The sequence below is a fragment of the Schistosoma haematobium genome, chromosome 1 (genome assembly GCF_000699445.3).
Source record: "Schistosoma haematobium chromosome 1, whole genome shotgun sequence".
In the NCBI taxonomy this organism is placed as follows: domain Eukaryota; kingdom Metazoa; phylum Platyhelminthes; class Trematoda; order Strigeidida; family Schistosomatidae; genus Schistosoma; species Schistosoma haematobium.
Genome location: NC_067196.1, coordinates 82,410,871 through 82,429,756, shown reverse-complemented (window position 1 = coordinate 82,429,756; position 18,886 = coordinate 82,410,871). Strand labels below are relative to the sequence as shown.

Here is an 18,886-nt window from a genome sequence, read left to right as displayed (position 1 = left end):
TCAATAGTTAAGATCATGAGTCAGTTGAAGCTAGACCACCAGTGCTTCCAGGTTTTCTATGAACATCTGCCAATATAACTTGCTCCACAGGAGCAGTTGAATTGATAGATACAGAAAGAGGTGGCTAGTCTAGGTCATTTATCTTTCAACCTCGGAGTGATTATTGGTCGTGTAGAGAATACTAGTTGTAGTTTAGCTGCATTAAAAGTCCTTTGAATTGATTTACTTAAGTCTTAATATTTCACTCGGTGCGTTGCCTCTGAATTGTAAGCGTATTTATAGAGGCTTTTTATTTACCGTTGGGCATTATCTACGCTATCTTTTATTGGCTAAGTTTTCATTGATAAATTTCTCCGGATATCCATTTTCCTTCAGGGTTTTAAATAATGTCTTTGTTTCATTCGGGCTCGTGAGTACCTACCCGTGTGGTTAAGCAAAGGTGTTGTCAAAACTGTTAACAGCTCCATCTTAGACCATTTAGTCCAAACAGGACATACAGCAAACATGGAGCAATCTTTCGCAATAATCTATCGTGTCAACAGCAGTCCACCTAATTCCGTCAGACTGCAAATCCTACAGACGGCTGAAGCAATTGCTATTCGTATCAGAAAGCCAGAGCTTTGTATCCAAAAGAAGTATGTTCAGCCACTCCTTTTAGCCTGGTCAACTAGCTAATAATCAATCTTATAATGTGGTGACATAATCTGATTAATGTTCATTTTATGTCCCAAACTTATTGTTATTGCTGTTATTATTATTATTATTATTATTATTATTATTATTATTATTATTACCATTATTGTCTTTACACTTGATAACCCTTTTTGAGGAATTTATTCAATATCCACCCCTGAATCTACTATATTCGACCTAATTATTTTACATATTACGCAATTTCCGATTTGTAATCACAATATTCTCTCTCTCTCTTACCCCATGTTGACCATATTTATTCTGATCATTATTTATCTCACAATTTCATTTCACTTATAAACTGATTCAAGTGAACACTTTATATTAGTCAGCCCCAACATTAACGATTTTATTTATATAACAAACAATTCCTGATTCACACATGACAATTTCCAAATGATGTATTTTGCCTTAAATTTGACCAATTTTATAGATTATTAATTTGGATTTATAATTGTAGAACCTGATGAGAAATTCATTGAAAAGAATATTCTTCGTTCATATGAATTGTGTTTTAATATAATGGGAGTTGTTTCAGTGATTAAATTAAATCTAAGATTTAGGTCCACTACTGAACTATAAATAAATAAAATTTACTGTTTGTGATCTGATATGTTAAATATTGATCAAGTAATATTTATGTTAGGATTCAAAACAAATCAGTGACACATGATCTTGATGAAGTACATTTATCAAATATCTCAGTAATGTTAATAGTTACCATTCACTTATTCATGGTATATTATTATTATTATTATCATTTTAGTAACAAATTCTTTCAATTAACTTATTTCTGTAAAATGAGTTTTGATAATCCATAGTACACCATCTTTAATTTTCAGAATGTAACAATTACCAATATCGATATAAATAAGCTATACAATCTCATTTTTCACAATTGATTGATCACTGGGTGGTGATCAATGTCATGTGCGTCAAGTCTTTATTTAGTGCAGTGTCGAGTCACCTAGACGTGTGGCTACATTGCAACATGATCGATAGCATTCGATCTGCACTAATAAGGACTAGACAAGCATGACATTGATCACCACCCAGTGATCAATCAATCGTGATTACATCTCAGTCCTACAGGAGGTTAGTCACGGCTCGGACAGCTCAGTGGTAACGTCTCTGACTGTGAAGCTGGGTGACACGAGATCGAGTCCGTCAGGGGGCACCAGTTCCCTCAAGATTACAGTACACCTTGCTGACAAGTGCCAAGTAGCACGGAACCCGGGTCCAGGGTTTCTTGTTGACTACCTCCAACCACCATCTAAATCTCATTTTTCTATGAAATTATTCAGAAAAAGTATAGTATGAACGTTATTATGTAATAAGAACATTCATCTAAATTTGATTGAATAGTTTCATAGTATTTGGGCGCCGAGTTCATTTGTGAGACATATCCTTAAAAAAGCTTGGACCAGATTACCAGGTGAAACGTTAGATTTAATTCAAATTTTTTCACTGAGACTTTACAATTACGTTCTTCCTCTTTAATATCTCAACGTTATTATGTTAGATATAATTCTTAAAATGACGATATAACAACTAAGGATACAGCTATTGACTTTTGAAAACACTCTATTAAGATACGTGAATCCTAAATACAACTATCTAATCATAGGAGTTTAATAGAGAATGTTTTATTTTTTTTTAAAAAAACTGGATAAATATATAAGTCCTTTGTAGTTAATTTGCGGCTTTTTTTTTACTTCCGTTAACAAAAAGAAAATTAAGAAATAAATGATCATTATGTTTACCTGAAAGTTCCTTTGAAGTATACTCTCTCTCTGTATCTGTTTGTTAAGTTAAATAATCGATTAGAGAGAAAAAGAAATGGATTGATCATTAATAATTTCATAATTCGAAATTTTAATATGAAGAATCATTTTGTTTTTTATTCTAATCATAGTTTGTAGTAAATATTGTTTTGAAATCGAAAGAAAAATATAAACATGAACTAGGTTCTTGTGGATTGAGATCTTGAACCTATTGATGTTAGAACACCATTGAAAACCTGGAAGCACTGGACGGCTATTCTGTTCTATTGTGGGACTCTTCAGCAGGCGCATCGACGATATCGATACTCGGGATTCAAACCCAGGGCATTCAGTCTCGCGCGCGAACGCTTAATCTACCAGACCACTGAGCCAGCATCCAAAGGGGTTAATGTCTAACCTCAACCAATCCACAAAATTGCGCGACCATCCTCTATTGTAAAGAGGTAGATACGTATCTTTACCCGAAACGGATTAGCTCCAGGTTTTTCAATGGTGGTCTAAGATCAATCGGTTCAAGATCTCAATCAATAACTTCATAATCTCTACAACCCTATAGTGATATAGACCCTGCTGAAAACGTTTCCCGGTATTGAGAGAAGAGTGATGCCCCTGTAGTTATCGCAGTTGCTGAGATCGCCTTTCTTTGGTATTTTGATCAGGAGTCCTTCTATCCAGTCTTTTGGTACTTGTTCCTCATCCCAAATCTTATTGAAGAGAATGTGGAGTATCCTTACAGTTACCGCCACGTCTGCTTTTAATACCTCTGCTGGAATGTTGTCTGGTCCTGGTGCTTTACCACTCTTGATTTGTCTGATAGCCATGCTGATTTCTTCAATTGTTGGTGGTCCAACATCGATTGAGAGGTCCGTGGGTGCTGCTTCAATGTTGAGTGGGTTCAGTAGAGCTGGTCGATTTAAGAGTTCTTTGAAATGTTTTATCCATCTGCTTCGTTGTTCTTCAATGTTGATGATTACATTGCCTTCCTTGCTTTTCACTGGTCGTTCCGGTTTACGGTGATTTCCAGAGAGTTTCTTTGTTATATATTCTTATAGTTCTCAAATTTGTATTGAGTTTATTTGTGAGTTAGTTTAGAAAGTTAGTTTATGGCTTCTCAATATCAGTTGTTATCATTTGAACTATACAGATCATTTCTAGAATATTGTACTCACCTTTTGGTCCTAGCTATCATATATTAGTTATATATAAATGATTCTAATTAGTCAATTACGATGAATGATATAATAGGATGATAAAAGTATCAAATGAAGTACATAACATATACTGTGCTTATGATAAACAATAAAAATGAATTTCATCATTACTGACATTTAAACATTAGACAATAAGATTTCCATTAAGGGGGTTAAAAATAAATAAATGAATTATTCAATCAGGTGAATGTCAGTACCTGTTTGTTAGTTTATAAGCTTGGAGATCATATAGGATTAAGAATAACTTATCATTTTGTAAACAAACAGTTATGAAGGAAATAACTCTATTTACCACATCTAGTGAATAAATAAAGATGATTTTAGAAATGTTATTAACATCATCATATACTTTAACTGTATTATCAAAAGATTTTAAATTTTCTAACTGAAAAAGTATGTTTAATCTTCAAGAAAGTGTAAATAAAAATTTCAATACCGATAATAAAATCCATTGATATTTACTTACTTATGCGTTTTGCTCTTCGTGGAAGACCATAGGCCACCAACCAGCTCCTTCCATCCAACCCTGTCCTGGACAATATTTTCAAATTCTTTCCAGTTGATATTTATCCTTTTCATATCTGCTTCTATTTCCCGACGTAATGTGTTCTTTGGCCTTACATTTTTCCGTTTCCATTCAGCATTTCAAGTTAGCGCTTGTCTCGTGATGTAGTTTGGTGATTTCCTCAATGTATGTCCTATCCACTTCCAAAGTCATTTCCTAATTTTCTCCTCAGATGGGAGCTGGTTCATCCTCTTCAACAGAAGGCTGTTGCTGATGGTATACGGCCAATGGATGTTGAGTATCTTGCGTAGACAACTATTTATGAATACTTGTACCTTGTTGTTGATGGTTGTGACAATTCTCCATGTTTCAGCTCCATATAGTCGGACTATCTTTACGTAGCTCTTCTAGAGTTACTGCCGGTCCCAAACCTGGGTAATGGAGGAGTGTTGGGCATGTGGCAAGTAACCTCATCCCGTAGAAAAATTCTTGCTAAAAAAAACACCAACCAGATTCATTGATATTTTGTATAAAAATAAAGTCATTTAAAACAGGATAAAAAATGCTTATATTTACTCTGAAAAAATGGCTTACAGGAAGACACGAAACATTAGACATGCAATTTTTCTACTCATTAGAATATAAATAAATACATCAGAAGGGGTTTTATGGATATTATAGTAATTTGGATAGTTGAGATCATGAGTCAATTGAAGCTAGATCACCATGGAAAACCTGAAAGCACTGGACGACCGTTCGGTCCTAGTGTAAGACTCCTCAGAAGTGCACATCCACGATCCCACATCGCGAGATTCGAATACAGGATCTATCAGTCTCACCAGCGAGCGAGCGGGCGCTTAAACACTAGACCACTCAGTCGGCATCCAACAGTGTTGGTGTCTAACTTCAACTAATCCACAAAGTTGAGCGACGCATCCACCATTATCATCAGTGAGTTACTATCTCACAATAGACCCAGTTGAAATTCACTAGTCACTGCTTCTGATTAGAACTCCAGTAAATACCTGTTGAAGCCAGTCACTAGTGAGCATATGTTGATTAGTATTAGAAGGGGTTTTGAGGATATTATAGTAATTTGGATAGTTGAAATGATGAATTAATTAAAGCAGTGGATGCGCACTGCTGAGGAGTTCCACAATGAGACGAAATGGCCGTCCAGTACTTTTAGGTTTTCCATGGTGGTCTAGCTTCAATTGACTCATGATCTCAACTGATTATATATATATAATGTTCTTTAAAGTATTAAGTAAGCAAACTATTTATGTGTGAACAATAAAGTAGAGCTGTAAATGGAATTATAGACTTTATCTTTTAATCTTGAAGAATTATAAATAACTGAAATTCATATTTCTAACTCAATTAAAATCATCCACCTGAGCTACAAATCTTCTCCATCATCTCAATTATTCTAATCTTTTATCATTAGATAATTAGTCTGTTCTGATGATAGTATGACAATAAGCTGATAAAAGAGTTTTATTATATCAAATTAATTCATCGTAATTGTATCAAGTAATAACTGTGATTTATTATGTATGTTGTAAAATGTGATTGATAGACGAACCCACCAATAATAAGGGAAACGCCCACCACCACATCAACTTTTGACCTTGTACGACTGTATCTCTTTATTAACCAATCACAGTTTAATGTTCATTGTAAAACAATTTTGGCTTGTTGACTCATTTTTCCTATACTCTAGCTACTGTTCGGTATGTTATTTGTCTCTGTTTTTCTCTGTATTAATAGACCGTACTGTTTGTTTGTACGCTAACGATGTTAATTTATGTTTTAGAAACAGATAAAGTTTATATAGCCAAATAGCTTACTTGTTCTGACTTTGGCTAAACCAAGACTCTGTACTCGACAGTCTAGAGATTAGCTTAGAGTTGAATCTGTGGGAAATTGTTTCCTACAAAGTTTCGAACAGTAGATTCGATATACCTACCGAAAAGACTTCCAATAAACACTACGATTCCGATGAGATTCCAGAATTATCACCACATCATTCAGGAGTTTATGACGAGGATCAACTTGGAAAGAACGAACTCAAAAACAACAGCATGATAGAACTAGAGATAGCTAGGTTGCACATAACCCAGTTAGAAAAGGAAATTGAACTAGAAAAATTACGCTGCCGGAGATGTGAAGGTTCCGGCCAATCAGTAAGCAACAGTGAGAATACAATATTAAAAAATCTGTATTTACCAAAAAGAGAAGTCATAAGGTTTGATGGTACACCGACAAATTATTGGAATTTCATTAGAAATTTCGAAGAATGCATTGGGAGTGAGAATATTGGATTTAGAGCTAAGCTAAATTACTTGATTCAATATTGTGACGGAGAAGCGAAAGCCGCTATCCTTCATTGTACTATACTAGAACCAGAGATAGGTTACCATCAAGTCCTAAAGCTTTTAGAAGAAACGTTTGGCCAAAAACACGTCGTAGCACGCACGTTTATCGATAATTTGTTAAACTTTCCCAATATAAGGAGAAATCAACCAGATGGTTTGAGAAGACTATCTCGAGAAATGCAAGCATGTAGTTTGACTCTCGAACAGATGAATTACGTTTCTGATTTGAACTCTTCTAGAACTATTGAAACTATGGTTCTGAAATTACCAACCTACATTCAACAAGAGTGGCTAAAGGTAGCTTATAAGATTATCAGAGGAGGCAGAGAGCCTCTGTTCACTGATCTTGTTGAGTTTGTAAAGGAGCAAGCTGATATAGCTAATACTAGATACGGCCTACTCGTCAACCGCGGTAGTAATAGTGACAATAGAGATGTTGGCTTTTTTTAAAAGGAAAATTAGTACAGATTACAATGCAGCAAGAATATCTTATGCGAGTGCTAGTGATGATAATGCTCTCTTACGCAGTTCATCTTGTTTGGAGTGCTCCAGTAATCATTCTTTAGATCAATGTCAGAAATTTAAAGACAAGAATGTTAGAGAAAGGAAGGAATTCGTTCTTAGACACAAGTTGTGTAATGTATGCCTGAAGGCAAACCACGTAGCAAAAAACTGTCGATCGCCGAGGTCGTGTGCTGTCGAAGGGTGTGGCTGGAGACACCATACCCTGTTACATGAGTTGCGGGAAGAACCAAGGAATACTAATATTGATGCACACATTAACACCCAGCTATGTACGGAGAAAAGTGTTGAGAGTGTACAGAAACAAGCAGCATTCGCAATAGTGCCTGTACTGGTAAGAAATGGAGAAAAGGTAGCACAGACTTGCGCCTTCTTAGATAGTGGGTCGGATGCCTCTCTTATTACAGAAGATCTAGCTAAAAGGTTGAATTTAGAAGGAGAGCCTAAGACGATTTCGTTGAAAACGTTGGATAACCATTCCACAATTCAGTGTAAAGAGGTTCAACCAGAGGTTTCATCCTTAGACTCGTCTTCGTCATTTAGAATCCCAAATGTATGGACAGTCGAGAGATTACCTATGTTGCGCAGGACGGTACCAACGACATCTCAAATGAAATCCTGGACGCATTTAAAAGACAAGTTTTCCTAGAGTAGAGGATGAGAATGTCGAACTGTTGATCGGGTGCAACGCACCGAGTGTACACGAAATGAAAGAGGTAAGAACTGGAAAGCCGAATGAACCATTCGCCGTGAAGACTCCGTTAGGTTGGACGCTGTTCGGTTCCTATCGGGAACCCTGTAAAAGCAATCGTGTACTCAATCACCTCTCAGCTAAAGAGGAATTAGAGGATAAGTTTGAACAATCGTATTCAACTGAATTCAAAGACCTACTTAGTCGTACTTCATCGATGTCTATGGAAGATCGTATAGCATTATCAGAATCTGCATAGTGTCGCGGAGTATACTCGTCCCGAAGATGTCTCTCGTCAAGTTCATTGTTCGTTTTTATTAACTAAGTATAAGGTTGTTAAGCCAAAAACTGAAGCATCATCTGCTAATAAATCCAAATCAACTCTAAGAAAGCTTAAGGAAAAGAAGGACATCAAACTGAAAGTGAAGACTACGAAAAGGCCGAAGACCACTGTAACGAAGAAGCCAGTAACTAAGACCCTGAAGAAGCAGGTAGCACATATTCGCCGTGGTATCGAGGATGGTGTTGAGAAAGACGCCCTTGTACGAGTTGTGAACAAGAGTAAGGGTGCATCTGGTAGTTCTGTAGGATCCAATGCTATTCTTAGACAGATCATGTGTAGTTGGAATCAGAATAAGATAGTAAATGCCCTTTTTGAGAGAGGTTGCGAATGGCGCTTTAAACTTCCGAGGTCTAGTCAACGAGACGGTGTATGGGGACGCATCATAAAGTCGATAAGAAGAATTCTGCGATCACTATGGTTGCAGAAGGTATTGATGGATGAGTCTTCGAGAGACTTAGTGTTATTAAACAATGTTGGCTCACTGAGAAGTCTATGGTCCAAAGCTATTGTCGAACAAGTAAGCTATGGCTTTGACGGACGAGTTCGTACGGCAAAATTGAGAACCTCAAACGAAGAAACTGCTCGGGACGTACGACGCTTATGTCTACTAGAAGGAGCCGGCTGTCTGACGGCGACGACGACCCTGGACAACGGATGTGGTGCGCGTTTCAGGGGGAGGATAAAATGTGATTGATAGACGAACCCACCAATAATAAGGGAAACGCCCACCACCACATCAACTTTTGACCTTGTACGACTGTATCTCTTTATTAACCAATCACAGTTTAATGTTCATTGTAAAACAATTTTGGCTTGTTGACTCATTTTTCCTATACTCTAGCTACTGTTCGGTATGTTATTTGTCTCTGTTTTTCTCTGTATTAATAGACCGTACTGTTTGTTTGTACGCTAACGATGTTAATTTATGTTTTAGAAACAGATAAAGTTTATATAGCCAAATAGCTTACTTGTTCTGACTTTGGCTAAACCAAGACTCTGTACTCGACAGTCTAGAGATTAGCTTAGAGTTGAATCTGTGGGAAATTGTTTCCTACATATGTTATGACTATTATAATAAAGTATAATTATAAGGTCATATTGTAAGGGTTTTTATTGCTCGAACTAGTTACATTACAGATTCCGGTGTTGTAAATTGTAACTATGATTATATATGGATATACACGACTCTAAGTGATTAAGTTTTATACTACGACCAGATATATTAAAAGAACCAATGAGTAGGGTTACGCTCGACGATATAGAGTGTATTCAGACAAAAACTTTATTAATGTTTTGAACAGATATGTACCATTCCGACTCATCAAAATAAACTAAAAAATAATATCCCTTGAACTACTATGCTTTTTTATGCTTATTCCTGATAAGAAATTCCTTCCTGTGATAAAATTTTACATTTCATCATATTTTCACAAGCTTCTTAATACACAAACATGTATAGTTCTACTAAATTCAAGCTAAAACTGTTCATCAATACATATTGAAACATCATCATGTATACAGAGTTCATCATTCTTATCTAACTCATTTCAATGTTGTTCGTTATTTAGGACAATATAACTTATGAATACTTAAATGAAATGATATATAAATCGACTAAATTAGACTAAAATGATCTAATCATCATATTATATCCACACCGAAGTTTATTATTTCAATTAATATTCAAATGACCTATATTTGATATTTAAATAGATCATTATTAATTGTTATTAACTTGTAATTATTATATGGTTTTTTATTTTAAAAAAAGTAATTAAAATAATTATATGTCAATAATTGTATATTATTTCATGATATAATTAAAATATATTAGAAAGCCATTACATTATTGATGAACTTGGTGGATTTGATACAAATGTAAAGTTGAGAATTGACAAAGTAAGGACAATATTCCTAAAGTTGAACAATATATAGAACTCAAAACAACTTTCAACCAATTTCTTCAAAGTGAAAATCTTCAATACGAACATCAACACAGTTCTACTGTACGAAACTGAAACTTCGAGAATTATTATTATTATTATTATTTTAACGCATAGATATTGGTACAAGGAGGCATCAAATATATATGCGCCAAACAAATCTCACTTGATATGTGTGAGGGCTGTGATACTGCCCGGGTGCCCAAACCGAAGCAGGTGGTTTTCTCAGGGGGCCACTCCCCGAGCCTTCGACCTGAAGGTCTGATCCACAAGGCAGTGGAGCATCGTAAGTAGATGCAGTTCCATGGAAGCCGGTGACCAGCAATTGGTTCATACGCCATTTGTTCCCGCAGGATACTGGAACCCATGTGCACCAATGATTTGGAATCCGGTTAAAGGGCCTATGTTCCTCAATGAGGGGTAACAATCTTAAATAATTAAGTAGGTGCTACAGCCTTTAAACAAAATCATTTCAACAAATAATTAAGTTCAACAAAACAAAATTTAGATCTGGAAATCATTGTAAAACGTAATCTGTAAACATGATTTCTGTATGAATAAAGGTGCAATGTGTTATATCCTAGAGAAGATTACATTATGGGTAACGTCTGAGAACTATTTGTGGATTGATATTTTACATATATTCTTATTGTATTACTCTTAAGAAACTAAACTATATATATGAGATGGTGATTTGTAGCTCAGGTGAATGATTTTGATGGAGTTTTGTTCCACATTTTTCCAATCGAATGAGTGTCCACAGTTGTCCAGGTGTATTGATATAAGTGAGGAAGTATCATGGCGTTTGACTGCTAATTGATGTTCATGTAGGCGAACGTGGAGCGGGCGTCTGCTTTGTCCGATGTAGTGTTTTTCACAGTTGGGACAATTTATTTTGTAGATGATATATATATATGTATAATAAGTTTTCATTTGACCTATTGGTTACTGTTAGATGATTTACTATTCTCAAGTTATTCGCAATCTATCAGTCATAGTTTCTCACGATCACAGCCACTTTTGGCTTGATCTTGTACAAATGTTATTTTCTATTTTATGATGTGGTGTGTCTGATTGGCTTGTATATAAACCAAGTATGCTTGAAATATATGACTCGAAATAACGGAGGCTGATATATACCTTTGGACTGAATCAGCTGGGTTGGGCGAGAAGCTGTTATCATCAGGACCAATAAGAACTCCATGCTGCTCGTACTGGTTTATGCGTCAATGGTCCGGTCAATAGGTCAGTGACTCTATAATTAGCAATCATATCGCATGATATATCAACGAGGCACAAAGGCTACATGTTATAACACAATGACATTGGATTTCATTAGTTTTCTTATGAATGGATTTTACCTAATAATAGAATAAGATGTAATTTTCAATAATTTAATTGAGTATTTTATCAATCAATCTAGATTACTAATATGACCATGGATGTCTGATAAAATGAGTTGATTTATTTGCTGTGTTTTATATTTTGTTTATTCAATTATTTAGTTATCTTTTAAGACTATCAGAGGGGGTTTTTTATGGATATTATAGTAATTTTAATAGTTGAGATTATAACAACTCACGTGCAATTCATTTTGTTCTCATTTAACTCAATTAAGCCCTTTTGTTAACTTATTTAGCTGACAAAGACATTAGAACTATAACAACTTATTGTACCTTTATTATTGTTTTGCTTGTATGAAATAAGTATGCGTATGCTTGAACATTGTTTACCGCCTACGCATATATTCATTCCGCTAGCTATATTATTAACTGCTTAATTGATTCGATGATCCATTGATTTCCCTATATATATACACGTACATTTAACACTCTACACTCTCGGTTCGCTGACTCACTCATTCGCCTCACTGCTTTGTGGTTTGAGTATCTGCTAATAGAACTGTAGTCGCTGATTCTCTTTGCCTTCTGATTTCAAACACCGTTGAGGATTATATGATAACGGTTACGAGGGTGATTGGTCAACGTAGCACAGCCACTACAAAATCGTGAATCAATTGAAACTAGACCACCATGGGAAACCAGGATGCACTGGACGACCGTTTCGTCCTATTGTGGAAATCCTCAGCAGTGCGCATCCACGAATATATCTGAATATATACATTTTACTCATTCAATATATTTTCTTAATTAAAAAATTAAATTTATTACATACACTGACCCTCCAACACGTGTAGTGTAGTTTTCTTTCACAACCTTTTTCCTATCATAATTAAATGGTATTTTTCGTTAAATTAATAGTTGTTGTATGTTTTCTTACTAAATCTCATTCCTATGTTACTTAACATGTTACATAAAGTCTTTATTATATTTTACTTGACGTTCTTAGGTTGCTTCAATTTATATATTGTTAATGCTTATACATGACTATTTGAATGAACACAGTATAGCTAATTATCTTTTTTTGATTGAGATCATGAACCGATTGATGTTAGACTCCTCAGCAGTGCTCATTCACGATCCCTCCCGCGGGATTCGAACCCAGGGCCTTCGGTCTCGTGTGCGAACGCTTAACCTACTGGATCACTGAGCCAACATACAATGGTGATAGTGTTTAACATCAACCAATCCACGAAAGTGCACGACCATCTTTTTTTTGTTGTTGATAATAAACGTAAACTTTCAGTTCTCATGTTACTTCATTTATGCTTGAATATTCAAACTGTCGGAAAATAGGAAACAACATGTATATTTTGATAGAAATGGTATCTAAATATAACAGTAGAACAAATAAAAACTCTTATGAACTTCTTCACAGTAGAGTTTATTTCACATTTCAATAAATTGAATGTTCTACACCGTCAGATATTAAAATTAGTTATCAAAGGAATAGAACATATCTTATTGGTTGAGTACAGGTACTAGGTAGTTTAAAACACTGATATTTGTTCAGTAGTTCATGATTAGACTCATAGAGATGTGGCAAATTGATTTTCATGGATAAAAATCATTAAATTATTTTACAACATCATAGTAACTTTCTTCTGACAATGATTAATGGTGCTAATTCACTGTTCATTAGTGCACCAAATAACAAAATATCACTGATTTATTCTCAACGTAAATAACTTAAAACTTTATTATAAGGTTACATATTAACAATTACCAAGAGACGTTACCCATGATTCTTATTTGATTAGTTGCTTTAGAACATTATAAGAATATTTCGATTCCAAACCTTCAATTAAACTTAATTCAAATACACTACATTTACTTAACATTTTTAGGATATCGTTGATGAATTCGATTGTTCTGATTAATTTAATAATCATTTCTAAGCAACTATTTTTGATGAACTCAATCTGTTATATCCCGATAAGAAAAGTGAGTGGTAACGTTTTGGATCCATTTATGGACCAACACTATACGTATATTTTTATCGTATAATTGTTAAGTAACTAAGCTATTCATATTCGTCTCCCTCTTATTATGAGCTTTATTTTGACCTATGAACTATTATTCTACGATTTAACATTATTGAATTATGCCCAGTCTATCAATCACTATCTCCCTGATTCACAGCTAAATTTGGCTAAATCTTGTACAAATGTTGTTTCCTATTTTATGGTAGGATGTGGTCTGTTTGGTTGGTATATAAACCCAGTGTGTTTGAAATAAATGATTGATATTGCAGTGGCTGAGTTTGGTGTTCTGAACTTAACAGGGAGGGTTAGGTGGGAAGAAGGACCGATAAGGATTGTAGACTGGTTGTACGAGTTTTATGCGTCATTGGTCCGGTCGATAATTCACTGTTCTCTAAATTGGCGGTATCATTATATTATACATTGATAAGACACAGGACACAAGTTGTAACACAATCATGTTACATAATGTGTTTGCTCTTAATGACAAAGTTATCTTCATAAAATCTATTCAAGATAAATAATTTATAATTACGCTTTTTATTAGATAAGATATGATGTGAATCTTATCTGTTAATTTATAATCTAAAATTAAGAATAAGTGAAGATATGATTGATTGAAGAAAATACATTTAACTTCTTGAAAAACATATTATGATGTATAAGATGAACTGTTTCTATGTAAAAAAAGGCGTCAAAAGTTTGAATCTTTACTTATATAAACATGTAAACTCTGGGCTCGAATCTCGCGAGCGGGAATGTGGATGCGCACTGTTGAGGAGTCCCACAATAGAACGGAACGGACGTCCAGTGCTTCTAGTTTTTGAATGAGGGTTTAACATCGATTGATTCATGATTTCAGTCAAAAACGTAATAATCTCCACAACCTCATACTGATTTATCAATATTGATGATCAATTTTTATTACAATTTTTTGATAATTGCCTTATTTACATGTTTTTAGACATCAATGTTTGTTAAGTAAATAAAGTCCTTTATAAAAATCTCTTTTTTTTCAGGGAGATGATCAGTGATTTATAAAAATAACATTTATAGTTGAATGAAATCGAATGAATAGATGATAGGCAATTATGAATGATGGCTAACAGTGTAATTTAGGATGTGAGTTTCGTCCAATTTGTGACTTGTCAGCTGGATTTACCTGCAATACAAAATGAATAAGTACTATAATAATTTGATATTTCAGTAATACATAACGCTTATATAAAATTTAACATCTACGCTTATGAAATTTTTAATATCAACATTGTGAATGAAATTTGAAATGACTATAAGTAGTCTACTCTGACGTGGATCACATGTTGTTCTTGTTTTTCATTCTATTCAATACATTCAAATGGATTTTGACCATCCATATTTATGTTATAATTATAATTCAGAATAAATTAAAACTTTCATTTATTAGCTTAGTTTTAAAACTTATTTACTTTATCTAATTAATATTTATATAACAGTAAACGTAATAGTGTCATTGTTGTATACTTGTTAATAAACATTATGTTTGTTGTATGTAAAGGTTTCTATTTTTCCATTGTTGATATCCAGTACTATAATTGACTAATGTTAGTTATAATATTTATATTTTAAATAAGTGTCTTCATAAATTTGGATTACGGCTAGAAGTGGTATCCTGAACTGACTTTTCGTTCGAAAGTAATATGGAAGGTTTTGATTGAGATCATGAACCGATTGATGTTAGACTACCAGTGAAAACCTGGAAGCACTGGAAGACCGCTTCGTTCCAGTATGTGACTCCTCAGCAGTGCACATCCACGAGGCTGAAGGCCCTGGGTTCAAACCCTACAAGTGGGATCTTGGATGCGCACTGCTGATGAGTCCAGTGCATTCAGGTTTTCAATGTTGGTCTCACACCAATCAGTTCATGATCTCAACCAAAATCCTAATAATCATCACAATCCTATACTGATAATATGGAAGTATTGAAATAAATATAAAATTATTAAAAAAACGGACAATCTCTTTTGAATCTAAACACAAAAATTTGATGTAGAAAAATCAAATTAGTAGAGTATATACTTTAAAAAATCGTCATTATCTTTATTACCCTGTAAGAAATGTGTCAAAACGTCATTATTGAAGTATACAGGAAATATTCCGTTTAAGCATATAAATGTGAGTTTATTTTAATGACAGTTTTTAGGTCAGTTCGATACCTTTGTGTTGACCATTTTTATACATAGATGAAAGGGATAAAAAACTATATAGGAAATAATAGATATCAGTGTATACAGGCTAACAGTGAAATATTTATCAAAAGAGGTGTTAATGTCTAACTTGAACGAATGCGCGAAATTGAGCGACCATCTTCCATTATAACAAAATAGATACCTATCTTTGACACAGATTAGCTCCATTAGTCACGGCTTCTCACTAGAACTGCAAGAATTACTTCACGATACTAGTCACTAGTGAGTACATGGTATTTATCAGTATGAGGTAGTAAAGATTGTTGCGTTTTTAATTGAGATCATGAATCAATCAATGTTAGATCACAATTGAAAATAGATGATAATACTGATAAAATGTATGTACTCAATTACTTAATGCTGAAAATTATAATCTCCTCTACACAATAGTTCTTTTGGGTTAATCGGTTGATAAATACACGACAACAAGAGCGGGCTGCTTGAGCATCTGGGCTACCTGTTCTTGCCATCTAGATATTTCAACAAGTTATCTATTTTTGTTTGTTTTAATATATCATTATGTTTGTTAATCGCATGACCTATTCTGCTGCGTTTCTGAAAAGTGTACAACCTTTCGTTGTCAAAGTTACAAAAAACTCAATAAGAGCCAATGTGGTTGCTGTCAATATACAGCGAAAAGAATGCACATTATTCAGATGTTCATTTACTGAACTGCTAACATCTAACTGGCGATCACTCAATATTTATCGTCAGGATCGACCAAGAAGAAAGAAACGGAAACTTGTTGAAATACTTTACGCTAAGAATTCTATATTGTACCAAAAATATAATATTGAATAAAGCTGATGATAATAATAATAACAGATTAAGTTTTTCTACATAAAATAGCCAAATAAACTTACACAAAACTAATGTTATCTTAAGATTTTCGGTTTAACGTTAAATTCACTCTGCATTAACACAAAAAATTTGTTAACTCAATTAGTATTGTTTACTTGAATCTTCCCAATAATGTTTAGGACTGCAGTTGATCAGTCTCTTATTGGCATATGTACATAATCTGCGTATTTCCTTAATATTGCCTTAATTCACAAAAATTATGAGCAAAGATGGATAACGACTCGCAGTGGAATTCAGGACTCACGTTTCGTCCTGTTTGCGACTTGTCAGCTGGATGTACCTGCGTCTCAAGGTTGATGTTCACTCGAACCCAAAACCGTTCGCTTCAAGCTCCATCGCGTTATCCACTTAAGTACTGAATCCTGATAAACTTTATCCTATTGTGCAGGCTAGTCGCTATCATGACTCAGTAGTTAAGGGAATAACGCAAGGGCGTTTAAGGTCAATGATACTGGGTTCAAGTTCCACAGTGAACATCAACTGAGATGCAGGTTTATCCAGTTGACAAGTCCTCAAATGGGACGAAACACGCGTCCTGGTTTCCACTACTAGCCACAATCCATGTTTACTTAAAATGTCCCAACTGTTTCACTCCATTTAACAACTTCGTGGATTGGTTGAAGTTAGACATTAACACAGTTGGGTGCCTGCTCAGTGGTCTAATGGTTAGGTGCTCGCGCGCGAAACCAGTAGGTCCTGGGTTCGAATCCCGCGGGGGTGCGGGATCGTGGATGCGCACTGCTGAGGAGTCCCGTACTAGGACGAAACGGCCGTCCAGTGCTACGAGGTTTTCCATAGTGGTCTAGCTTCAACTGACTCATGATTTTAATCTGTGAAATTTATAAAATATTCATAAATTATAGTTATTTTGTTTTGTTTTTTTCCTTATTAATTTCTTTCTTCTTTTAGAACTAGAACTAGTTTTTTTTCTTCATTCGACAAATTTTGTTCGTTCAAGACTTTTAAACATTTATCTATCAATCAAAAATATGTTTCCTATGTGGGTTTGTTTGTTTGTTTTTTATTATAATGACCTAATTTCTATTATCTGTCATCATATAAACAAAATCTTTGATTAAGTAATGAATCTATAGCAATCGATTCAATTGAAGAGTATGTCTATAGTTCATCTACTATATAAATATAGAAACACAATAATAAAACTCATTAATCACTATTGAATTAATTAATTATTTAAAATAATATTAGTTATTAAGAGAATATGATAGTAAGAATATATCGTAGAAATTTAATAGAATAATATATTTTTTTAAAGTGAAAATTAATTATGATCTAAGTATATATATATAAAGCTAAACGTGACATTCACTGATATGACATAACATGAACGAATTGAATCACAATTGATGGAGAAGATTTGGAAGATGTAAAAACCTTCATGTATCTGGGCAGCATCATTGATGAACACAGTAGATCTAATCCAGAAGTGAGAGTTGGTCGGCAAAACAAGGTTAGTATATCTAAAATTAAAGAATATCTGAAACTCAAAACAATTTTCAACCAATACCAAGGTCACAATTTTCAATACAAATGTCAAAACAATTCTACAGAAACTTGGAGAACTACGAAAGGAATCATCCAGAAGATATAAGTGTTTATTAACAATTGTCTACTCAAAATACTTCGGATCAATTGGTCAAACACTATCAGCAACAACCTACTGTGTGAGAGAACAAAGTAGATTCCAGTGGAGGAAGAAATCAGAAAGAAGTACTGGAAGTGGATAGGACACATAATGAGGAAAACACAAGGCAAGTTCTCATATGGAATCCTGAAGGCCAAAGGAGGAGAGGAAGACCAAAGAACACATTACATCGAGAAATGGAGATAGACATGAAAAGAATGAACAAAACATGGATAGAACTAGAAACGGAGGTCCATGACAGAGTATGTCTGTGAATGCTGATCGGTGGCCTATGCTCTATCGAGTGTAACAGGCGTAAGTAAGTAAGTAAACACATAAAACAATCAAAAATAGACTAATGTTTTAGACATATTAGCCTAACAGAATAATGAAACATAATCAGTGATGTTAAAAAGAAGAATATATTTGTAAAATCTCAGCGAATGAATTTGAAGTAAATCCAACGTTTCGCCTGGCAATCTGGTCCAAGCTTTTTCAAGGAAAATAATCAGTGATGTTTTATAAAATATTAATTAAAACTTATCAATAATATTTCTTTTCTTCAGATTTTATTCAAATTTCCATATTTGGTATGATTATGATACAATGAGTATTGAATATTTTATTATTTTGTAGAATTCAGCAGGTTGTTTTTTAAGATTCAATACATAAAGCTTGAAAATAATTATACATCACCTTT

The 18,886-nt window shown here is 34.1% G+C and overlaps 1 protein-coding gene across 1 annotated transcript; it reads left to right on the top strand.

Annotated features, from left to right (window-relative positions):
- The first annotated feature begins 5,773 nt into the window (after nt 1–5,773).
- TMX3_3 (Protein disulfide-isomerase tmx3) lies at nt 5,774–16,235 on the top strand. The gene is made up of 3 exons (XM_051208510.1): nt 5,774–8,978; nt 13,318–13,414; nt 14,472–16,235. The coding sequence occupies exon 1, from the start codon at nt 6,278–6,280 to the stop codon at nt 7,019–7,021; it is 744 nt and encodes a 247-aa protein (XP_051075314.1). The 5' UTR covers nt 5,774–6,277; the 3' UTR covers nt 7,022–8,978; nt 13,318–13,414; nt 14,472–16,235.
- Nucleotides 16,236–18,886: the final 2,651 nt, after the last annotated feature.